Raw genomic sequence first — 25,984 nt, forward strand, 5'->3', positions numbered from 1 at the left:
TTATTTTCACATGCGTTGTTAAGCTCAAGCTCTTTGAGAGGCAATATTTATAAGCCATTCATGAACACTACAGAATAGTGACATTGTACATTTTCCCATTTATTAGATTGATAAGAACAAGTACTTTAAATTCATATTTTAAAGTAAAAATTTTCCAAGTTGATAGTGTGAGCTACGGTCATATTTTGATTCTAATTTCACTGCCGTCAAGGGCATATGTCTATTTTTAGTTCTATTGGGGCTTTTGCATTTCTTTCCTTTATAGATCCCTGTGAAATGATTTTTTAAAGATTTATGATTAAAGTTTATTGTTTTACTAAATGAAAATGTAATTATAAGTAAATTGTTTTTATTTTTGTTTTTTTTTTTCTCTCTTTCCCGTTACCTAGTATGAAAGCAAGGTAAAATTTAAATTTATGCATGCCTTCGTCGAGTGCATGGGTTGGGTAAATGTGGCTTCTTAGATAAAGCAGCCATGCAGAAGCAGGGCAACACCAGTACAGCTTTGTTCATAGTATGTTTCACGAGCAAGCCGTGCGTTCTGTGAGAGTTCTCCTGCTGCCCCTTGCTGGCCTACATTCTGCTGCTTACCTACCATCAGTTGGGCTGCGATCTGAGTTGTCTCGCCAACAGTGATGAGATTTGCTCTGCTCACTTGTTCAACCATCTGCACACAGTGCCCCTGGTGACCAGCAGCACACACTCAAAAGGCAGCCGGTCAATTTCTGGTACACAGTCTAGTTCTGGGGAACACAGTAAAGTGGTCTCTTGAGTTGAACCCTGGGCCCTGGCCTCCCTAGTGCCATGCTGTCTGCTGAGGAATCAAACTGTGCTCTCACATGCTTACCACTGCCTTCTTGCTTTTTGCAGGCCTGCAGATATGCAAACATTTACACAGCCTTTGCACCTCTTGTCAAAGCTGTTTATCTATTGACATGTTTATTTAAAACTAGCTATGGTGCCAGATGAAGGAATCTCTGGAAATACTATATTTAAAATAAGTATTTGCGTTAGTAGTAAAGAAGTGTGAGATAGTTCTCCTAGCTTCTCAGGAGCATTTTAATTCTTACTTGCATTAGCATAAAAGCTGTGAGCAATGGGCCGCCATAAATGGCTGAACAGACCTCAGAGATGTGCAGGGCTGGTATCCTCTGGCTAGAGCTAAAGCCTGGTGTTTTGGCATTTCAGAGCCCAGCTGTGCCAGATTTCTGGAAAGAAGATAATAAAGCCGAACTGATCCAAGAAATTTTTAAAACCAAGGCTAGATTTTTAATAAGAGAAATAGAATATACAGAAATGAAAGTAGGGAAAAATAAACCATGCGTTTTATCATGATACAGTTGTAAGACCACCAGTTGTGCTACGTTTGCTGAGATGGCTAAAAAGCAAAGGCTGGCTTTCATAGAAATATATGTTAATAAAACTCTGGGACGGCACTGTGTAGGTTTGTAATTTTGCCTTTGAGTGGTGACCCTCAAGAAACAGGGAACCGTGGTTACCATTGAGTCCAGTCACCTTATGTGACTATTTATCCCCTGTAATTGTCCTAATACTGAGGTTGCTAAATCATATTTTGGAATGGTTCTTTGTGTTTCCATGAAACAATGAACTATATAACTTGTAGGAGTGATTTACTTTATTAACAAGACCTCTGAAAAAAATGGTGGTAAGTCAGTCTTTCCATAAAGGAAAATATGGAAGCAAGTGAACACTGTTAGTGAAATTCACCTTCTCTTTGCATTATGCAAGAAAAATATAAGCGAAATTCTCGCCCTACATTTGGGCATGTTCTTTATAACAACCAACTGACTGAATGGAAAGAAAACCTTGGGAACAAGGAAAAATTATCAATGAAAGTAAAGAAGTTCCAGAAAGGAGTGGGGGCGGTGGAAACAGACAGATATCTGACATGAAATAAATCACCTGATATACACTGCCAAGGTCTAATTTGTTTTTCCACCTGTTTTTCCTCATGCCATGTGTTTTTCATTAAGATAAAAAAAGAAACTTGGCATCATGGGACAATGAGGAGAGAATTAATCATCACCCTATCAACTACAGTATATTGATGCCGACTGGACAGTTTTTACTGATGCTGATTAACACCACATAAAGAATTATCTTTTTCACTTCTATATACTTTCACTATTCAAAATAGTAGCCACAAGTCACAGTAGCTATTTAATTGTAAATTAAATCAAATTAAATAACAATAAATATTCAGTTTCTCACTGAGACAAGCTACATTTCAAGTCCTAATAGCCACATGTGGCTAGTAAGTACTGATTTGGACAGTGAAGAATTGACAATATCCATCATCACAAGAAGTTCTGTGGAACAGCACTGTTATAATTAAAGAAGTATCATCATCACTGACATTCTGATAGCCTTTGTTTGTTGAGCACTTACTGTGTGCAATGCTATTCCTTAATTTATTAAACCTTTGCAATTTGATTATGTAGATACTATGATTGTTATTATCGTGCCCATTTCACATACAAGAACACCGAGTCTTGGAGAACTTAGATCACTTTCAACATCTGGACTCAAGGGCAAGACTTCATTTCCTAATCTGCTGGCACACTTGCCCCATTTTATGAAGTAGTATGCAAAAGTAAACATTCAAGTGTAGTTTGAGTATAAAAGTCATTTTTCAATTTTATTGAAAATATAAAATGTATTGGTTTTTGCATTTGGTTGCTTTATTTTGTTATTGTTCTAATATAGAATACAGACTTTGGGGTCAATCCATAAACTAAACTAATCTGTTAAAAAAAAAACATTTTTTTATTTTGAGACAGGGATCTCACTCTGTAGCCCAGGCTGGAGTGCAGTGGCACAACCATAACTCACTGCAGCCTCGGCCTCCTGGGCTCAAAAGATCCTCTCTCCTCAGCATCTCCAAGTAGCTGGGACTCAAGGCACACACCAACACGCCCAGCTACTTTTTTTGGAGGGGAGGGCAAAGACAGGGTCTCACTATGTTGCCTCAGGCTGGTCTTGAACTCCTGGCCTCAAGCAATCCTCCCTCTTCGGCCTCCCAAAATGCAGGGACTACAGGAATGAGCCACTACACCCGTCCAGTAAACCTAATTTTTAAACATCTGTTTTTTAGACTATATAATCCAAAAGAATGTTTCTTAGACTTCGTTTTACTTAAAAGCCTTAAAGAGATATGTAATATTATCTTATTTTTTAGCTATCTCCCAAGAAAAAGCCTCAAATAAAAAAAATCTTTTTCAAAATAAACATTTTCAGTTTTTTTCTAACTTTTGAGCAAGGTTTTTAAAAACTTTTTGGTATATAGTTTGTTTATGCTGCCTACGCAATTATCTTCTCTTTGGTGAAAAAAATAAAACTTATTTCATTACACATATGAAGCATTAATAAGAAGTCAGTTAATTCCTGTTTAAATGCTGTGGGTGAGATTATTGTTAAAGGGGAGAAGAAGGACTACAAAAAGATTCCTTCTGCAGGATAACATTAACATCCACTTAGACCAACCAGTAGACGATGGAAACCAGAGTTTGCTGGGTACACGTGTGCACAGTTTGATAGACATGTGCCGGCATGTGTCTGCTCCATAAGGCTTCCTTCTAGTAGTCAGAGACTACACTACCATCACCCTAATGATAATGCTTTTGCTTTCCATTTGACTATTCAATAGGCCAGAAGTAAATTTGAAGAAATATTCCGGCTGCCTCAAAGATATTGAAATTTCAAGAACTCCGTACAATATACTCAGTAGTCCCGATTATGTTGGTGTTACCAAAGGATGTTCCCTGGAGGTTGGTCTGTTTTTGATGGTTCTCTAAACACATTTATATCAGATTTCACTTACTTAGTGTGGCTGCTCCTACAAGGATCAGTCTTTTGTTAACATATTTTACATTTCTACTGATCCTACTCTTAAACGATAAAGCAAGATTAAAGCATTCTCTAAATTACCATGATAAAAAATGGTATTATGAAGTCCTAGAATTGTGATCCAATTTCCCAAATGTATAGCTCTTCATAGCACATATCATTAATACTTATCTCTTTTCTGTTTTTCTCTTTTTTTCCAACACTACTTTTCCCTTTTCCTCATTTTTGTCATCCATTTTAAATGTATTTTACTTTTATGTGTTGCATATAGCTTTATTAGCAGCCTTAAATTTTTTCTGGAACCATTCGAGTTTAACACAAGTAGCAAGTAGTAATTTACACCGTAACCGTTAGTGCATAGTCTGTTGTCTACAACCTTGAAGTCTAGCCCCGCTGTCTTTGAAATAACATAGACTGGGACCTGTGTCAATCAACTCTGCAAAGACTTGTGTTTGACATGCCTGCAAAGTCCTTTGTTAGCTGATATCCTCAGTAACTCTTCTTTGATGCTAAAGCATCCTAGCATTCCCCTATTTTCATTTAACTATTTTGCAGTTTCTTCAGTTGACACTGACCCATATGTGAGAAAGACCCCGGCCATAGCTCTACTCTCTTAAAATATCGATAAGCAAGAGTCAATAGTCAACAGCAAATATTAGCAAGAATTTTATAGAAACTCAATAGTGATGAGCTTGTTTTTAAAATAAAAATGTTAAATGTGTCATTCCCATACATTTTTAATTACCCTACTGTAATACAATCATTCATTTTGGCTGCTGCTTCTAATTAAAATTATCTTAAACCACTCCAATAGAATTAGGGAAATGAAGGGAAAATGTGGGTAAAGAAAAAGTAAATCCACCACTTGAATGATGAGGTTTAAAGACTGGAACAGAACTTTCAGGATCTTCATTGTTCATAGCTACAGGCTCCAGTTTGGAATTGGCCATAGACACCCACTCTGAGAAGTATGGGAACAAGAAAAGAGAAAATACATTAAGAACTAAAACTGTAAGGGCCCATACTGGCTTCTTAAAGGAAGTTTTACTGAGAATTTTAATCTTCAAAGCCTAACTCTCATTCACATTCAAAAGATACATACATGAGGATGGAAACTGTCCGGAAAATGAATAGCCTCTGCACATGGAAATTATGATTCTGTAAAGGCACTTTTCAGTAACCAGGAATTATTTTGCAACTAAAATATGAGGCAGAAATTTGATGTGGATAAATATTGAAAAGTCTGCACAGTAGTTTTATCTGAACTATCTAAAACTACATGATTTGAAAATTGGAATAGAAAACAGATTATACATTTTACCAGCTCTTGTGTCATTTAACTGGTCTTGAAACACTGTGGGAGGAAAATAGCCTACATTAAAGGATTCTTTGCTTTTACTCCTACAAAATCTAGGACTTTAAAAATGAATATTTTAAGCACTTTAAATTCCTAACTACATGGGCTTGCTTAAATAAATACTAGCAAATTCATACAGTGGAAAGTCCTCCTGTCATTAAAAGTGACTATCTACACTTACAGAGAGAGTGATATCTTCCACATATGTAAGAAAAAAAAGTCATTAGGAATGAACATGTCTATCAAGATTCATTTTAAATATAGGGAGGAGGAGAGAGGAAGATGGCAAGGTTGTGAAAGAGTAAATGAATGAATGAATGAATTATAGAAAGCTATATGCTTCTGCACAGCCTTGAGATTGAGATGCAGAGCTGATTTTCTCCCTTTTGCACCTTATTTACATTTCTACTTGAAATGTAACTGTTTTAATTTTATACTGAGCAAGGACAATGGTATTACTTTAATATTGAGAAAAACCTGGACTATGCGGTGTTTGGTTTATTTATTTTTAAGGTTTGGTCTTATCACTGGGGAAAAATGCAGACACAGATAATGGTCATACCCATCTGTAAAACATAAACAATTAAGTGATAGAGTTTATTCAAGAGATATTAATTATAGTGTTTTCAAAGGAAACTTAGGGACAATCTCCCTGGACGTGTACCTGCTTGTGTGTCAGTTTGGCTTAAATCTTTGGTTTAAACAAACAAACAAAAAAAAAGTTACCTAACAGTGATAATCTTCTATATTTAAAATCAAAAGCTCTAGAATAAAAGTAGAGGCTATAATTCTGATTTTAACACAAGTTGCTCAGAAGATTTGAAGTTATCATATAACTAGAAATAATATTTCTTCAACTGCTCTTAAGCTTTCCATGTAATTGTGGGTTTTCCTGCTTTCTAAAACTATGATCTATTTCATAATCACATTAATTGCATCGAGGAGGGTGAGTGAGATGGAGAACTTATTTAAATTTTCATTTCTAATGGTTTCTACTCTTCTTTTCCTTTACTCACAGAATGTTTACACAGTCAGCTTTCCTAAGCCTGGTTTTGTGGAGCTCTCCCCTGTGCCAATTGATGTAGGAACAGAAATCAACCTGTCATTCAGCACCAAGAATGAGTCCGGCATCATTCTTTTGGGAAGTGGAGGGACATCAGCACCACCTAGGAGAAAACGAAGGCAGACTGGACAGGTACCCTCACACCTAGCTGATAATGCATTTTCCCTAATGCTTATATAAAGCAGTTAACTTACTTTTATATTTTTAGTTTTGCATCATTTATTTCTGCTCTCATCTTGGCTAGCAAGGACTGAACATTCCATTTTTTCATCCTGGCCTCCTATTTCACTCGCATCATCTCCCCAGTACAATTGTCTTCTCTAGGATGTTCCTGTTGATCAATTGCAGGTGCAAAGTCACCCTCATATTTGCACCTATATTTCCTATGGGTTTAACATATGCATATGTAAAGAGGACAGCTTAAAATATATTCACATTATCTTAATTTCTACTGTCTGCAAGTCCGACTCCTTACCAAATCTGTAGACAGTCAGCTTCGGTCCCTTAAATTTAAATGTAAATTCCTCTAAGATCATTTTCCCAGTTGCACGAGCTGAAGTAATAGTCTGTTGGGCCTGACTCATCCCATGCTCTCTGGACACAAAGAAGGACAGAAAATGGATCTGGGAGAAAGCAAGTAGAACACAACCAACACAGACAAGGACAACTGTATCCCAATAGCATTCAAGGATGTTAAAGCCTAAAGAATATCAACCAGCCGGGTGTAGTGGCCCATGTCTGCAATCCCAGCACTTTGGCAGGTCAAAGCAGGAGGATCGCTTGAGCCCAGGAGTTTGAAACTAGGCTAGGCAGCATGAAAAGACCCTGTCTCTACAAAAAAATTTTAAAAATTAACTGGGCATGGCGGCGCACGACTGTGGTCCCAGCTATTCAGGACTGCTATTCAGCTGTTCACGCCACCACACTCTAGCCTGGATGACAGAGTGAGACTCTGTCTCAAAAATTTTTTTTAAAAAGAGTATCAATTTTGCAAGGACATAAACTTTAGTATTTATATCCCCTGCCCATTTGATTCTGTTAAAAGCAATCCCTCAACTGCCCAGATTTAAGCATCATACCTCTTATTGCCTTGGTATTCTTTAATATCTTCAACCACATTTTTTAAAATGTAATTTTCCGTTTAATCTAGTTTTTCTCAGTGAAAGGGTTCATAGGAATTATTTTGTCTGCCTTGACCAAAAGAACACAATGCTCTACAAATATATCCTTAAGTACGCACATACCCTTCTAAACCAGATCATGTTATTTGTGATTACGTTTTAAAAATCAATTTTAGTATGTAACATTAAGTGTTCAATCATATTATGTAACAAATCTTATTTATTTTTCTAAAAAATACAAAGCCCACACAAAATATTCACAAATAGAACCCAAAGATGTATAACCACGAGTAACTTGGATTATTTCAGGAATGCAGAAGTGGTTTAATATTGGAAAATCAAAATATTGGCCAGGCACAGTGGCTCACGCCTGTAATCCCAGCATTTTGGGAGGCCAAGGTGGGTAGATCACAAGGTCAGGATTTCGAGACCAACCTGGCCAACATAGTGAAACCTTGTCTAATTTGTATACTAAAAATACAAAAAATTAGCCGGGCATGGTGGCAGGCGCCTATAATCCCAGCTACTTGGGAGGCTGAGGCAGGAGAATTGCTTGAACCTGGGAGGCCGAGGTTGCAGTGAGCCAAGATTGTGCCATTGCACTCCAGCCTGCGCGACAATGCGAGACTCTGACTCGAAGAGAAAAAAAAAAAGAAAATCTAAAAATAATATAATCTGTCAATAGATAGTAAAAACATTTGGTAAAATTTAACAGTCATTCATGATTTTAAAAAAATACCTAAGTAAACTAAGAGGAAGGAACTTCCTTAGCCAGCTATAAAAAAAAAAAACTATAAGTATTCCTGATTTAAAAAAAAGACATTATAAACATTTGCTATAAAATCAAGCCCAAGAAACAGATGACTATTTTAACTGCACTGATCTTAGCTAGCATAGTAAGAAAAGAACAAGTAAATATAGCACAAGAACAAGAACAAATATATAATTTAAGAGTTATTATAACAAAATAGACATAAAGCCCATATGGAGAAAATTATGAAATTTCATTGAATGATACCAAAGTATTTCTCAATGATTATAGTCAATAAATTGGTATAGTCAACATGTTAATGAAGATATTAAAGACTCAATATTAAAAATGTCATTTCTCCCTAAAATGATATGTAGATTCAATTATAATAAAAATATCACCTTATTTTTCTATGAATCATGACAGCTTATTCTAAAATTTATATCAAAGATGAAATTCCTAGAATAGAAGAATAGCATAGTTGGGGCTATCAGCCCCAGATATCAGCACATTAGAAGGTAAAGTTTTGTATTGTGGAACCATCATGTTAATTCATGTATAACTGTGCAAACAGAAAAGAATTGAGAACCCTGAAAATACACAAGCATAGATAGAAACAACATTTGACAATAAGTGGCATTGCATTTCATTAAAAAAAAAAAACAGTGAACTGTTCAGTGAATGATTTCAGGGCAATTGGTTATTCATATGGAAAAGGTGAAACTAAATTTCTTTTTCATATCAAACCAAAAAATAAATTCACAATAAATTAAAGTCTTAAATATGGAAGGATAAAAATCTTTAAAATTCTTAGAAGAAAATATACCAGGATTAACTTTTGACCTTTGGGAAAAGAAGACTTGATTGAACAAAGCAAGATTATAAGTGGAACTGCATTAAAATTAAACTTTTTGGTCATCAAACAACACAAAACACAAGCCTCAGTTTGGAAATGTACAGTATGTATAATCTACAGGGAATACAGTCCTTGTCCCCAAAAGGGGAAAAGCTCACTGCAGTTTATAATGGGATGTCAAAACCATACTGGTTGCTATAGTATTAGAAAGAACATTATTGGAAAGATGTGAATCAAAGAGTGCCCTTGATCACTGCTGGTAGAAAAAGTAAATTTCTAAAGCCACTTTGGAAAACAATTTGGCACTATCTTCTACAGTTGAACATGTGCATACTCTCTACAAGCCAGCAATTCCACTCCTGGGTACAGACCCAGATTTTTGCACATGTGCATAATAAGACATGTACAAGAATGTTTATAGAAGTATTCTTTATAATAGCAGAGAAACTAGAAACAACCCAAATGTTCATCAGCTGGAGAACAGAGAGGCAAACTGTGGCACTTTTGCATAATGGGATATCAAACAATAAGAAAAAGGAATAAATTATAACTAAATATAACAACATAATAAATAGAAAATAAATAAAAATGAAAAATGTGTTATATGGCACCATTTTTGTAGATTTCTCATACAAGTAGCACTAAACAACATATTGTTTACAGACACATGTGAATTTCAAAAATATTTTTTAAAAGTGAGGTAATGATAAACATAAAATCCACATTTGTGGTTACCTCTGAGATGGAGAAGCAAGGAGATGGTATTAGAAAGAAACTCATAAGAGATGCAATGGTATTGTTTCTGAAATTTGGTGGTAGATTTACAGGTATTCATTTTATTGCACAGTGTTAACGCAGCTTCATCGTTTACATGTATATCACTCATACTGTGAAGAATATATCAAATAGTCATAATAAAAATATTTTTGAAGAGTAGAGGGAGAAAAGTGTTATTTCATTTCTTACTACACATGTTAAGCACTAAATAAATATAAAATACAAATGCCCTCGTAAATTTTTTTGTTTATCTTGAAAAATAAACTTTTTTCTCATATTGCAAATGATAAGCTAGTTATAATAAGAATACCAGATCAAATATTCTGAAATAGATTTCCACTAAAGGACACTTGATTCCTTCATCATTGCCAGATATTTAAACACTACCTACTGGCTCCAAATTTCTCCTCTTCAAGACAAAAGAAATGAATGTGAATCACCAGCTTTCAGGATAGTGCTTAAAATAAAACAGATTCCTATTAAAACAATTACAATAAGAAAACACTAAGTAGTATAGTATAAAGTAAGTTAAAATGACATTTTAATGTTTTAACATTTTAATAACTCATATCTAGTTTATAAAATGTCATAGTATATGCTATCTGAAGGAGGAACCAATGTTAAATAGTGTAAGTCTGTTAGACATAATTAGATTTAGATTCAGTGCTGGTTAAATTGACAAGTTTTATATTTCAAAGCTAACAGTTTCGATACCCATAGAGTTATTTGTGATTCCTTTCTGCTAAATGGGTTTGATATGTCAAACCATCCATGAGCTAAGGAATTTTTCATTGAGTGAGTAGTTTGTGATTTCCCTTTGACAGATGGTGAGCACTTATCCAGATCCTCAAAATGTTTCGTGGTGGACACGTAACTACATACATGATTTAGTAAATTATTGGAACATGGTAATGTTTGATGGAAACTGTCTCTACCACCATAGAGGACTCATGGAGATCTGAGCCATCACTGTGTGGCAGGTGCCCCCACACTCCACAAGAAAGGGAGAGCACGTGGCATCAGCTCTAGGGACAAGGACTGCATTCAGGCTCCCTGGGGTTCATGATGGGATATCAAAACCACACTGGTTGCTATAGTAACAGTAGCAAGAAGAAAGCAGGCATGTTTGTGGATGAAAAATTATCCCCCTTCTTTCTAAATGTGGGAGGCAGGTTACATGTTTGTGATAGCAATCTATTCCACCAGCTCAGAGAACAAATTGAAGTCTAAATACTCAGAATGCCACAAGGTTGAGAGTCAGGCCTGATTCTCAGAAGCTAGCTGTCCACTTGTGAATATAAGGGAGAGGGATTTTGTTGACACCCTTTGTCTCCTGATGGGTTTTATAAGTTAGAGGACCAACGCAAGCACAGCTGTTACTTTCAGCATCACAAATCTGCTTTGCAGAGAACTGCTATATTAATATATCCACTTTCCAGATCATCTCACAAGCAAAAATGGTAAATGATTAGAAAGATATTTCCAGCTGTTTTCAAAACCGTTTGAGAAAATAAAGTCTTAATTTCTCAGGTAAGATCTCAGAGCAGACGAACCTGTGGTTCTGCCAGGGAATCTCTAAAGCTAAGCCATAAATGAGACTTCTGTTTAATTTTCAATAACCACTTGCTGTTGCAGGCCTATTATGCAATACTCCTCAACAGGGGCCGTCTGGAAGTGCATCTCTCCACAGGGGCACGAACAATGAGGAAAATTGTCGTCAGACCAGAGCCGAATCTGTTTCATGATGGAAGAGAACATTCCGTTCATGTAGAGCGAACTAGAGGGTAACAATAGCACTAAAATATTTATTATTGTAACTCAGGTGAACTTCCTTTGCTAGCATCGGTATCCATCAGTATCTGCCTGAACCTCTGTGTGTGTGGACCTACTATGCGTTGCAAAAGGATACCGTAGCTTAATTCCCTCTTCTTTACTTTTCATACTTCGGGAACCTCATTTGCCTCAGCCCTTAGGCGTTCTACCCTTAACATTTTTATTCGCGCAGTTATCTCCACCTTTGGAAAAACCAAATGCATTTTCTGAAGCTATAAGTAAGAAAAATCCCTCCCTCTGCCCCTCTCAAATATTACCTCCTCAAATAAGGTACGCACACAGCGAAACACACAAATCAGCTCCACTGGAGCCAGCAGGTTTTGGCGGTTTCTATCTCATTCAGGTTCCAAAGCAGTTATGGCAGCTGCTTAGCTGTCACAGATACAGAGTGTGGCAGCAGCTGCAGGACCTACTGAGCCTATTAAGTTCATATCTTGTCCCTGTCCCCCTTCCCAAGGTTTGCAGGGTCGCTGCAGAGTGGCTTTCTGAGGGAACAGAATCAAGGGAGGGGAGGAAAATGACTGCTGCCCTGAGACTGGCCACCTTTCTACAAATCTACCAGAGCGCTTGCCCCCAGCCCTGGGCCAGGGAATTGGCTTTACTCATGACTTCCTTTAGAATGCTGCAATACTTTATACTTACTTTATTAGGAAAGTCATCTGTATTTTTCATCAAAATATTGTATGACAACTCAGAGAGATAATTAGTTTAGAAGGACAATTAGAGAAAAAGGAAACAGAAGCCCAGAGACTTCAGGGGTTCAGACCTCCAAGCCAGCAATCCATTTATCAGACCGAAGACATAGAAAAGAACTGGAAATCCAATTTGCTGAGGCCTCAAAACACAGAGGATACTTTTAAATGCAACGAGTATGAATATGTAGCAGTAGTTCAGTCAAGCCGATACTATCCTGCAGTGAAAGACCTACATTTACTAATTATCCTCTTGTGGAAAACATTTAGATAAGTAATAAAGATTTCTTAACTTCTAAGTAAATAACAAAGCTTTCCTCAGTTTTTATTATTATTATTATTATTATTATTTAGAGGATTAGGCTGTAGGATGAATTGATACAAAGCATTCATGCAGAATGGCTACTGAGATGTTTAGAAACCATGATTGAGACAAATGAGGGATCAATATTTGGACAAACTGAGAACTTTTTACTAATCTAATAGCCAGATATTGTAGTCATGTTCTCTGAGGAGAAATGCAAACTGAATGTTCTCATTTGAATCTTAGAATGCTTTAGAATCCTGGTTTCACATGTCTTCTAGATTAGATGTTAGGCCCTTTGACAAACTTTAATCCTTTTCATTGTGGAAAGGACTTTTTAAAAGATTTAAACTTTAGCCGGGCATGGTGGTTCATGCCTGTAATCCCAGCACTTTGGGAGGCCAAGGCAGGTGGATCATGAGGTCAGGAGTTCAAGACCAGCCTGGCCAACATGGTGAAACCCCGTCTCTACTAAAAATACAAAAACATTAGCCAGACATGGTGGTGGGCGCCTGTAATCACAGCTACTCTGGAGGCTGAGGCAGGAGAATTGCTTAAACCAGGGGTACAGAGGTTTCAGTGAGCCGAGATCGCACCACTGCTTTCCAGCCTGGGCAACAGAGCAAGACTCTATCTCGGAAAAAAACAAAACAAAACAAAAACATTTAAACTTTAAGGAATTTCAATAAGTAACTGCAGATTTGAGAAATTAGTAGACCAAAATCACTCAAAATGTGTTATTTTGTTGAGAAAGAATTCTGGAATTCCCAAATGCATTACACTGTTTTACCACTATGTCCTTTTAACAGGTGCTTCTTCAAGAAGGGCCTTTTATTATGCCAACTTCACAGCTGTTGACCATCAATCTAACCTTTATTTGATTAAGCTCAGTATATAGTACATCACTGGAAACTAGTCATTTAGTTAATTGGCCATATAAACAAACAGTTTTGCCATTCATTGTTAATTACAGGATAATATATTAGACATATTAGTGTGTAGTCACTGAACTCTGTGCCAAAACAAGAATACATTTGCTACCATAATGGCTCATTCGGCACTCTAAGGTTAAAATGCAATCTACTCTATAAGCAAGTGCCACATTAAACTGATTAACCAGAGATCGCAAGTGACCATGAGAACTTCACCCAGAAAAAATTGTTAATGCTTTATATGCCTATTCTATGGCATGATTTGTGTCACATACTAGACAAAGATGATTTGTTTTAATTGTTCTGAATGTATGTGAGATCTGTAATAACATTCTGTCATCACAGGTGAGAAAATATTAACTAACTTGCCCAAAATCATATACTACAAATAACAGGACCAGGTATTAAATGAGATATATTTGACTTAAATACCTCCATCTATGCACAGCCAATAGATTATTCTTGCGTTTTTGTGTGACCATAAAGGTTTACATTACTAAATGTTGATTATGATGTATGATTATTAATTTGGAGATATTTGCATTATCCCAACACTTTTCAGACTATGCATTTCAATCATCATTTCTTTTCCTAAAATCCTAGACAAAATGATAGCTTTAATACCGCCTCACAAAATAATTGGATTTTTACCAAATTGGGGGCCAAGCTTCTCAAGAAGCTCCTTCTCCCTTGTCCTCTGCCTCTCTTTACTCTTTCTCTCTCTTTCCTCATTCTTTTCCTCATTCTCTCTTTCCTCATTCTCTCTCCCTTCCACCCCTTCGTCTGGAAAAATCTCCCTTCAGTCACTTTGGTATCTAATTTCTTGGCACTCCAGTGACCTCTGCCTCCTATATCTGCTTTGTCCTCTGATCCTTCTCCTGGCGTCCTCCTTGGTGGCCAGCAGTTCTTACTGTACAAAAACATCAAATCCTAAGAGCCTGAAGTAGTTACTTAAGCAAATAGAACAAGCAACTGAACTGAGTTTTTCTTCTGGGAAAGCTTTCTTCACACAGGTACAGAAATAGGCTAAAGGTCAGGAAGTAGGGTGAGATAGTTTAGGAGTCATCTGGGGTTTCCAAAATAAGATAAAGATTTTAACACTGAAACCTAAATATTTTCTTTCTTAACATCCAAAGTATGTTCAAACAGAAAAAAGATTAGATTTTATTTATTATGTAAATTACAAACGTTTGGACACTTACTTCTCTTAATATCTTCTTCCATGTATGCAATCCAATTGATATGGTTTTAAAAAAAATCTTAAACCCACATTCCAAACAAATAAGAAATAGGGTATAAGTAATCAAGTAATTATGAAACTCTAAGAATCAGCCATTGAAACTGTAAAAAAAAAAAAAAAACTGACCTATTACAATACTAAAGTAATACAAAGTTTAATGTACCTTTTTGCATATAGTAGGCCTCAGTAAAAAGCTGTTAAATAAATACTTTTTAAAAATGGAAAACACATCAGAATCATAATGGGCATATTGGCAACATCCTCCTCAATAAAAACTAAATAAGTGATCTAGATTTGATGTTCCTAAAAGGTAAAATAGGAGCAGGATTTAGCTATAGTTTTCTAGCAATGCCCTTATTAAGTAATACAGCCTCAGGGCAATCCCTTAATTAATATTTTCCGCTGTTTGAAGTAGGTATTTTTATCTCCATCTTATAAATGAATGAAATGGACCTGAGCATGATTAAATAACTTGCCCAAGGTCACACAGCTAGTAAGCTTCCACACTAGTACTTAATTCCAGTATGTTCCTCCTGAAAGCCCACACTCATTCTCCATCACCACCCTGTGAATCGGTTTAAAAAAAAAAGGGGGGGGTCACTATGATGGTCCTTGTGGCAGAACCAGACTACAGAGAGAGGCTACACCAGAAAGAGGAAGGCCTCTAGCTTTTTAAAATTCTAATCAAGAACAGAGATTTACTCTCCTTGGACAATCTTTAGTAGAGGCTTATATCCCTCATTAAAACCCTTAGGAGCCCTGTGATATCATGTTGCTAAGAGGCTGCTTTCAGCTAAAGGGGAAAAAGAGTGTAGGGAAGGGGCTTCTCAGTGAGTCACACATACCCGGAAGTGAGTGGTTTTCTGAAATTCTCGTCTCAGAAAACCACCGACACTCTTAGCAAGGAAGCTGAACCTCCTGGGTTTTGCCAACACATTTTTCCATAGTTTGGTAAAGAAAGAAACCTCAAAAGTATGTCATTTCCCCCTATTTTCTCTTTGAAACTAAATTTTACCGGTCCCTTCTTCACCCCCTTAACAGTGACATTTTGAGCCACAGCGAAATCCATTTTTTGTCCCTTTCTCTTACTTTTGAATTCTCTTACTTGTAAAGTGCCAATTCAGAGCATCTTTACCCTGGCTTATTGTTTTTTCCAGTTCTACATGTGGTTTTTCTTCTTTATAAAATCAAGTAAGAGGGCACTTTAGGACTGAGGTTTCCACCCAAGTACTTTGGTTTTCTCTCCAGATATGAAGTAAGTTTTCGGTAATCCATTCATGATCCTCGGGCTAGTGACTAATGCTTATGACTAATAGCACCATGATGACTGTTAAGACCGAAACTCAAAACTTGCTTCCAGAACAAGAGAGAAAATGTCTTTGGTCATTTTCATCAGAACTCTTTGTCTCCTTCCGATTCTTGGCCCAGGGATCCAAGGATTGTTGTAAATAAGTAGCATGAGGTTCTCAATTAGCAATGTGTGAGTTATCTCTCACAAGCAAATTAGGGAAATTAATGAAACAGCCACTAAGAAAAATCATTGCAAGCAACAATTAGCAGGGTGTTCTTGCCTGCCTCTTCTATTCAAAAGCCATCAGCTACATTCTTTATAAAATGTGCTTTAAGTATTTGCTGTTGATTCCTGCAATCTAAGCTCTCAGGAGCATGGTTTGTCCCCTAGCAAGAAGATAATAGCCAGCACAGCCCAAGAAAGACCCCATGCTATGCTAAACCCACCGATCCTTATACAATTAGACATTACTGCACACTACAGAAGCCTCAGTTCTCACAGGCTCATGCTTTGGGCTGCACAGTGCTGTTGTCAGCTCCACCAGAGGCTAATGTTGCAGCACACCACGACCTGGTTTCAGTAAACTTTCAGGAAGAGTGAACGAGGGAGTCATGGGATGAGATCCTGAGAACAGCATTTGCTTAGTGTAGAATTCCTAACCGTCCAATTTTGGCTCCCTTAAAAGCTATGGTTGAGAGGGGTGAAGGCTGGTAGGAAAGAATTTGATTTCCGACTGTATTGAATGAGATGCGATTTATACTTGATTATTTTTAATATTTTATCAGCATCTTTACAGTTCAAGTCGATGAAAACAGAAGATATATGCAAAACCTGACAGTTGAACAGCCTATTGAAGTTAAAAAGCTTTTCGTTGGGGGTGCTCCACCTGAATTTCAACCTTCCCCACTCAGAAATATTCCTCCTTTTGAAGGCTGTGTATGGAATCTTGTTATTAACTCTGTGTAAGTGGATCTCCTCATTACTACTATTGATTTTTTATTTTTATTTTTATTTCTTGGTATCGGGGTCCCAATGCATCTACATTGTCTACAGCTATGCAGGGGAGGAGGGAAACAGTGAGGATCTTCAATTTAGACTGAGAAAAGCACACTAATGGACTTAAAAAGGCATGCGGGGAGCGGGCTTAATTGGAAGGAAGCAAAAAAATGAAAGTAAAAAAATCTTATTTTATTACATTCTGTTAGCCCCATGGACTTTGCAAGGCCTGTGTCCTTCAAAAACGCTGACATTGGTCGCTGTGCCCATCAGAAACTCCGTGAAGATGAAGATGGAGCAGCTCCAGCTGAAATAGTTACCCAGCCTGAGCCAGTTCCCACCCCAGCCTTTCCTACGCCTACCCCAGTTCTGACACGTGTAAGTGTTTATATTATCCCCATTACTTTCTAATTTTTACCCAGTATTCTGAGTCATTTCAGAAGGAAGATTATTCAGGATATCTAGTACACTCTGATATTAGAATTGAAAGAAATATAACCTGTCTATCAAAACCTGTTCTTACATCTTCGTTGAATGACTTACCTATATTTCCTCCTTCAATTTTGTTTACAAAACAGTACATTTTCAGTTGAAATGTTGGAAAACACAGAAATATCCAGAATCATGAATAAAAGCCACCTCCATAATACCATGACAGAGTCAACCATGTTGGTTTTCAGGCCCTTTTATCTGCATAGCAGATGTCCTACCTTGTATACAATTTGGTGTCCTGTTTTTAGAAACTAGTAATACACCACTAAAACGATTTCTAGGCCAGGCACGGTGGCTCACGCCTATAATCCTAGCACTTTGGGAGGCCAAGGCAGGCACATTGCCTGAGCTCAGGAGTTCGAGACCAGCCTGGGCAACCACAGTGAAACCCCGTCTCTACTAAAATACAAAAAAAATAGCTTGGCATGGTGGCATGTGCCTGTAGTCCCAGCTACTCAGGAGGCTGAGGCAGGAGAATTGCTTGAACCCGGGAGGCAGAGGTTGCAGTGAGCCGAGATCACGCCACTGTACTCCAGCCTGGGCAACAGAGCGAGACTGCATCTCCAAAAAATAAAAATAAATAAATAAATAAAAACTGTATCTAAACATCATATAAATGTGTATATCTAATATGATTTTATGTTAAGTATATACACACACAGAGACACACAAGTATTTTATAGTATTGGAGGTCATATAGCCTTGATTAGAGCATGGGCTCAAGTCAGACTGCTGGTGTTCAAATCCCAGCACTGTAACCGACCATCTGTGTGAATTTGGGAAAGCTACCTATCCAATCTATTTCTCAGTTTCCCATCCAAGTACTAGCCAGGCCTAACCCGGCTTAGCTTTCGAGATCAGAAAAGATTGGATGCTTTCAGGGTGGTTTGGCCGTAGACTATTTCTGTTACCTCCTTTTTCAAATGAGGATATTAACAGCACAGACATCAAAGACTTTGTATCAGAGTTTTAAAAGATAATGTTTGTTAAATGACTCAGATATACTGAACATTTAATAAATGGCATAAGTACTATATAGTAATGATAATAATGAGTACTTTCACCAGCCCAGGGCTAAACAATTTTCATTCAATATTATATGTAATTCTCATAACAGCTCTGTAAAATATAGTCTTTCTACTTTTAGTCGAATTAATAAGAATTAGCTATCTTAAGCAACCAACCCACTCACACCACTAGTAAAAGGCAGAGTAAGAATTTTATTCTAGCGAGTCAGACTCCAAAGTCTGACTCCTTATCTCTGGAACACTCTGCCTTTCCAATTTATTCTACTTTTAATGGACCATGGTAGGCTATTGAGAGTGTTTCCAGTTTTTCACTATTAGAAACTATTCTCGGATGAGCTCCTCTATGCATCAAACTTTTTCATTATTTCCAGTTATTCTTAAAATAGATAAGTAGTTAGGAAATCATAAGGCCAAAAGATGAATATGTCTAAGGTTTTCAATACACATACCTGAATTGTTTCTTCCACAGGCTATGCCAATTTACATTCTTATCACCAACACAACAAAGATGGTCACGGTCACTACACTCTTTACAGCTCATGTGTTGTGGTTATATTTCATACCAGTAATGGGTGGGAAATGTTGTCTTGAGTGCAGATCTTGAAAACTCTTGAATATCTCATTCTCTTCCTTAGTGTCCGTGATGGAATTGGTTGAGCAATGTGCTCAACCAATAGTTATTCAATGAGAGGCCAAATAACCATCATTCAAGAAAACTGGTTATTTACTCCAAGCATCCTTTCATCCTTTGTGAAATAGGGATATTTCATCTATCTTGCCTACAACATAGAGTTATTATGAAAAATCAAATGGGATAATGTATGTGGTAGTTATTTGAAAACTGGAAAAAGCATACCCACATAGACACTCTGAGGAATCCCTGCATTTGCTGAATAACTACTATGTGTCCAGTACTCTGCCAGGCATTTCATATCTGTTATTTCATTTGATCCCCACCCTATTAATTGTTTTATTTACATTTATTTATATTGCCGGAAGTATTATATTTCACAAAGGAAAATACCTAAGAGCACACAACTAGCAAGTGGAAAGCTGTCAGTCATGTGGGTGTTAGTTCCAGGAGCTGATTTCGTCCTAAAGCATTCCTGAGATCTGCCACATGGATTTCAGAATGTCTCCTCAGCTCTTTCATAATTCAGCCACAGGCTAGATCTTTGCTTAGCAAAGGTAAGGTTAATGATCCTCCTCTTCACCATTATATACCTGAAAATCATGTGTTTCTCAGACTCATAAATGAGTTTTCAGTTGAAGAATTAGAAAACATCATGAGCTGAATAAACTTTTTTGACCTTGGATCCTAATGTCCACTTATAAAAATGTTTCTAGGAGAAAACAGAGCCTAATTTCTAAGTGACTAACTTAAAATTATAAACTAAAATTGGCAAGAGCCCTAAAGATCATCTGGTCCAATCACCATCTTAATGCATGGGTTCCTTTTGTATGATACTTACAGCCTTTGCTTGAACATTTCATTGACAAGATTTTCCAGTGTTATGACAAGGCAGGCTCAAGTTGTTAGAAAGCCATTGGTTACATTAAGTTAAAACTGAGTCCCTAAAATTTCTATGTAATGATTGTATTTCTATAGGCAAACACATTACATTTATGTGTCCTCTGTCTAACATCCCTTCAAGAATTTGAAAACAGCTAAGTCTTCTCCTTCCCTAGGCTAACCATTTCCCTAGCTTAGGTATTCTTTGTATTATCTCATTTCTAATTGTTATCCCCTCCATGATCAGTATTCTTAAATTTGAAATATTCCCTTCATAATATGGCACCTACTGCTCAAAAGGAAGTCACCAGCTCAGGAGACAGTGTGACCCCTCCCTCCCTTAATTGTTACCATATTTCTGTTAATGCACCTAAGAATGTTTTAATGTTTTTCATAGATATATCATGCTACTAATTCCAAATCGGGTACCATATTCAATCAAGCAGAACCTCATGGACCTTCTTATCTACCACTAGAATGTCCTCCAGGCAGGTCTTTCAGCCTGTGCTGATTTGGATTTTTAGGGATAACCCTGCCAGCCTCCATGGATCACCTTACTTTTCTAAGTACTTACACAAACTTCATTTTATAGGGCCTCTCAAGCACATTTTTCTGTGGTATTTAGAGATCACACTTTTTCCTTTTTTCTCAAAATAAAGATACTTGCCCATCTGGGAATGGAGATTTTTACTCATTTAAGGTTCTTTTTTTTTTTTTTATAACCTTCTGTTCTAATTTCGATTTCCATTTCCTCTCAGCAGTGTATGTTTTAACTTTTCTGAAAACAGAGCATTCCACTTAGTAGATGAGACAGAAGCAAAAAGTTGAGTCGCATGCCAAACTGGTTGGTTTAGAAAGAATCACAGAACATTAGAGCTAGAAGACACCCTAAAGATTCCAACTCTTAACTTGCACATGAGGAAAGAAAGCCCTCAAACTTACAGCATGGCCCGGGGGTTACATACATGAGCGATAGTTGGCACTAAAACCCAGATATCTAAATTCCAACTGCTATTTCCCCTTCTTTTTTTTTTTTTTTTTTTTTTTTTTTTGAGATGGAGTTTCACTCTTGTTGCCCAGGCTGGAGTGTAATGTCACAATCTCGTCTCACTGCAACCTCCACCTCCTGGGTTCAAGCAATTCTCCTGCTTCAGCCTCCTGAGTAGCTGGGATTACGGGCATGCACCACCACTCCTAGCTAATTTTGTATTTTTAGTAGACGGGATTTTTCCATGTTGGTCAGGCTGGTCTCGAACTCCCGACTTCAGGTGATCTGCCCACCTCAGCCCCCCAAAGTGCTGGGATTACAGGCATGAGACACTGTGCCCGGCCTATTTCCCGTTCTTTTGCACATTATAATTAGTTATGACTGTGTGGTCAGAATTAGATTTTTTAGAACTTTCTATCTCTATTAATCGTATTATATTTTAGAGTTCAGATCATGGAGCCACATATATCTTCTGTTTTAATTTGATTCCTTATGTTCTTTTTGTGTGTGTAGGGGGAAAAGGGTGTCTTCTTTTTAAAGGTTACTAAAAGTTAAAAGTTTTACAATTTATTTTATAACAAATGTTTATTAAGCATCTACTAAGTGCAAAGATGAATATGATACCATCATTGCTAGTCAGAGAAAAAGAGGTAGAGTTGCTTTTTCTGCCATAGCCCTCCCACTTTTATTCCATGAATTCTGGCAGGTTACTTGTCCTTTCTAAATGTAAAATAATTAACGGACAAATAAGATAATAATATCTTCCTTCTAGGATTACTATTATGAGGGAATAAGTTGTACATTTTATGCAAAGCACCCAGCACCATGCCTGGCTCAAAGTAACATTCCATCTCTCTATTTATTCTTCTGTTAGTTTAACTTTAACTTCTGTGTTTCTTTAACTTAATTATTCTAGTTAGTTTAACTTTTCACATTTTTAGGGTGGGTGGCAGGTGCTGGAAAAAAAGGGATGTGGTGAGTATTCAATTTTTAAGCAATTCCAAACCCTTTTATTGGTTTGATATGTAATGATACATACCTTGTAATGATGTGGTTATTAAATATGTCCTCTATAATTTTCAATTCTCACCATTTTCCATTTTTGTATCAGAATTTAGATTATTTTTTTTTTCTTGCTCTGTCGCCCAGGCTGGTGTGCAGTGGTGCAATCATGGCTCACTGCAGCATCAACCTCCCAGGCTCAGGCGATCCTCATGCCTCAGCCTCCTGAGTAGCTGGGACTACAGGTGCATTCAACCATGCCCGGCTAATTTTCGTATTTTTAATAGAGATGGGATTTCACCATGTTGGCCAGGCTGGTCTCGAACTCTTGGGAAGTGATCCACCTGCCTCAGCCTGCCAAAGTGTTGAGATTACAGGCATAAGCCACCACGCCTGGCCCAGAATTTAGCTTTTTAAGAGTTATTTAAGAACTAAGACTTAAAAGTTAACTCCTGAAGTGAGAACTGCCTATTTATGAGCTCCATATTTGTGCTAGCACAGTTGACAGAAAAGATCTCCTATTCTCAGTGCCCTTCTTTTTCTTCTTTACACCCATCACACCCAATCCTGCCAGCAACTTACAGCATGAGGACAACATTCACTATACTACAGGGCAATGTAAGGATGTCTTGAGAAAGCCCTGCCCTGTGAAATGGATTATGTCAATCTTATGATTAATTCATGTTGAACACGCTAGATTAAAGAGCATTTCATGCATATTATCTCATTTGATATTACGGTAGCTTGTCTTCTCTTTATACTTCTCTCTTATTCTTTAGCCCATTGAGAGCTAGAGAAAACATTTCTACATGTTCTATTTGTGGATATTTTTCATGGAGGATGGCAGGAGGCAGAGGTAGATAAGAGGCTGAACTTCAAGTATACAGAAATTTGTTGACATGTGGAAACGTGACAAGTTCTCTGCAAGTATGTGAGCTGTTTATACCAAGTCTTTTTAACAAGGATAGCCTGTGTGGATTTGTAGATAATGAGCTGGCTGCATTCTTTTACTTGAATTTTATTGAAGAGTTCAGCCGTAAACCTCACAGTTTAAAATGTGAAAACTAAGAAAAACAATACAAGTAGCCATGGAGAATTCCTGTACTGATGATCTCTCCTTGGGATTTGGGGAAAAGAAGTGAGCAGAGAAGGAAAGAATAGAGGAAAGGAAAGTGATATCCCTAGCAGCTTTAGTGCTACACCTTTAAGAGCTAAGTACAGTCAAGGCCAAAGGATAAACTGATTGGATACTAATATGTATTTAAAGAGAAAACATACATTTTCCACTTATCAAGGAATCCCTGTTTAGACATTAATGTATAAATATTACTGTAAGTGCCCAAGACCCACCAAAAGAGTTTAAGTGCAGTATTAACAATAATTCAGTTTCTCAATAAACATCTTGAGTAGGGCTTTTATATTTTAGAAGATTAAAGTCAGTGCTATAAAAAGTATCTTCCACTTATTCATCCATAAAGAAAATCATGACAAATAAGCATCAGATGTGATTTTAGCCCACATTTATTAGAGGAATTAGTGACTCATGAAAGAAGAAAATTATGCAATTTCTATGATGATTCATTGTTTGGTGCTTTCGAGAACAAAGATGCCAGTTTTGATGAATGTAATATAAATCTCTGCTCAGGACCTAGGAAATTCAAGAGATGCTTATCAACGAATCATACACACTCCTGAATCTAAGAACTCATTTCCAAATGTCAGCCACCAATCTGCAGTTAGAAAAGACCATTGCTTTATTCTGACCTGAAGTTAAATGAGTGACAGTGTGAGGGTGAAAACGTTTTAGCCCCGTTACTAATTTGGTGCACTATTTACTTCCCTAAACAAGGCTTTGGGAAGCATGGCTTCCTCCATAATTATTCCTAACCACATCACTGCTCTAATCGACAGGTGCACCACCACGTAAGACTCCCCACCCAAGTCCTGTCTGCCTGCAACTTGTAACCTACCAAGCAAAGGCAAATGAAAAACAAGCATATCTGTCCTCCTTTCATACCCCATTTTCCCCATTATCTATTTCTGGTACTTTAAAAAGTCCCCACAAGGTGGCAGAATTGTAACACGTTGAGATTGATGAGCCTCTACTGAGACGGTGAATTTTTTTTTTATTATTATTGTTGTTTTAACACATTTAAGAGATTAGTGTGTCCAAAACAACACAGGTAAAGCATCACATCCATAGAGATGAGGACGCCTTCAAGTATACACTAGCTTAGAAAAGGATGATTCATCTTGCAGTGACCATTCTTTAAAAGTTCCTTAAAATTACCTCATTAGATCTTTTCTCTTACCCTTTTTTCTTAGCTTAGATTTCAGGGGCAAGCAGAGTTGAAAACATCCTTAATGATAAGATCATTTTATTTCTGAGCAAAGCACAGGGCAGTTTCTGTTCCATCTCACTTGCTCCCCCTTTAAAATGCTAGAAGGAAAAAAGAAGCTTGAGCAGCTGTATGAGCAGCTCCACCCACTGTGGGACATGAGGCAGAAGGAAGAGAAGAGGAAGCCACACCAGGCAAAGCAGTAAACTGGTGCTGCCCTGAAACCATCACGTTTTTTTCTTTTTGAGACAGGTTCTTGCTCTACTGTCCAGGCTGGAGTGCAGTGATGCAGTCATAGCTCCCTCTAACCTTGAACTCCTGGGCTCAAGCGATTCTCCTGCCTTAGCCTCCCGAGTAGCTGGGGCTTTCAGCATGCAACAACATGCCCGGCTAATTTTTTATTTTTTTAATTTTGTTGTTGTTGTTGTTCTTTTGGAGAGATGGAGGGGGCAGGGGTCCTCACTTTGTTGCCCAGGCTGCTCTCAAACTACTAGCCTCAAGCGATCTTCCTGCCTCGGCTTTCCAAATGCTGGGATTACAAACATGAGCCACCACGCCCATCCCTTACACCCATCAGACTTGGTTTCAGTTTACCCAAGGAAAAGTGATGCAAGGAAGACATCCTTTAACCAAGCAAGGGGGAGATCGAGATTTGTACAAAACACTATCAAATTAGAGGGTGGGGAATTTTTGTCCCATTGAAATTCTAAGGTATATATTTTTTAAAACCCTCTTACACCAGCACTTCTCAGTCCTTTTCCAACTGCCAGTTTAATAAAGGAAGGTGATAGAAGTTTTATTAAAACAATATCCATCCTGTTGCAAATCAATGATAGTAAACGTCACCTTGGATGTCCTCAAAAACAAAGGACTATACACCATAATGGCTTTAAACTTTGAGGTTACGTGTTAGAGTGATCAGTTTGGTGCAACTCTTTTCCGTAACACTGGCTCATCTGAGAACACCGTTTTATTAAGCACTGCTTCTGCCTGCTTCTCGAGGGCTGCCCGTTGCAGAAATGGAGGATCTAATCCAGGAGGTGCTCTTCTTCCTAAATTTCAAGTGGATGTATCCTGTAATGATTCTTAAAAGAACTTCAACAAAGTCCCTGTCCTTTTCTGGTCAAAGGTTTTTTTCTAAAATGGCTTGACCAGTGCCTTGTCCATCTAGAAAATCTCATCGTATACGACGAAACAACAACAAAATAAAAACAAAGCAAAAAACTGCTGCTTAGCTCAGGACCAGTTTTGGATACACCTGTCCAGTCTACCAGCAATCAAAAAGTTCCCCATAACATACAGCTGCTACCAGGAGTGTACAACTGCCACCTTGAAAAATTTTTAAATTTTAATAGAGAAGTTATATTGACATTTACATACAGTAATTAGACGAGTGACTGTAACCGCAATATGTACATAACCCACTGGTGGTTCTCTTTGAAGCTACATGTAATTGTTTCCTAATTCCGCAGCATCCATTCACATTTTTTAATCCTTCAATTTTCAGAGCTGAGGGTGTAAAGATGTTTCAGTGAAATTCTG

General features: G+C 37.3%; 1 protein-coding gene across 2 annotated transcripts in view; it reads left to right on the forward strand.

The window, feature by feature from the left end:
• LAMA2 (laminin subunit alpha 2) overlaps positions 1-25,984 on the forward strand; it is a 625,547-nt gene that overhangs the window by 583,673 nt on the left and 15,890 nt on the right. The window contains exons 53-58 of one of the 2 annotated variants that reach the window (XM_055263701.2): positions 390-401; positions 3,668-3,788; positions 6,243-6,419; positions 11,428-11,576; positions 16,870-17,046; positions 17,290-17,458. In XM_055263701.2, the coding sequence (XP_055119676.2) occupies positions 390-401; positions 3,668-3,788; positions 6,243-6,419; positions 11,428-11,576; positions 16,870-17,046; positions 17,290-17,458 (805 nt within the window). The remainder of the gene's footprint in view (positions 1-389; positions 402-3,667; positions 3,789-6,242; positions 6,420-11,427; positions 11,577-16,869; positions 17,047-17,289; positions 17,459-25,984) is intronic. The other variant, XM_055263709.2, reaches the window with a different exon arrangement.

This window comes from Symphalangus syndactylus, chromosome 2 (assembly GCF_028878055.3).
Source record: "Symphalangus syndactylus isolate Jambi chromosome 2, NHGRI_mSymSyn1-v2.1_pri, whole genome shotgun sequence".
In the NCBI taxonomy this organism is placed as follows: domain Eukaryota; kingdom Metazoa; phylum Chordata; class Mammalia; order Primates; family Hylobatidae; genus Symphalangus; species Symphalangus syndactylus.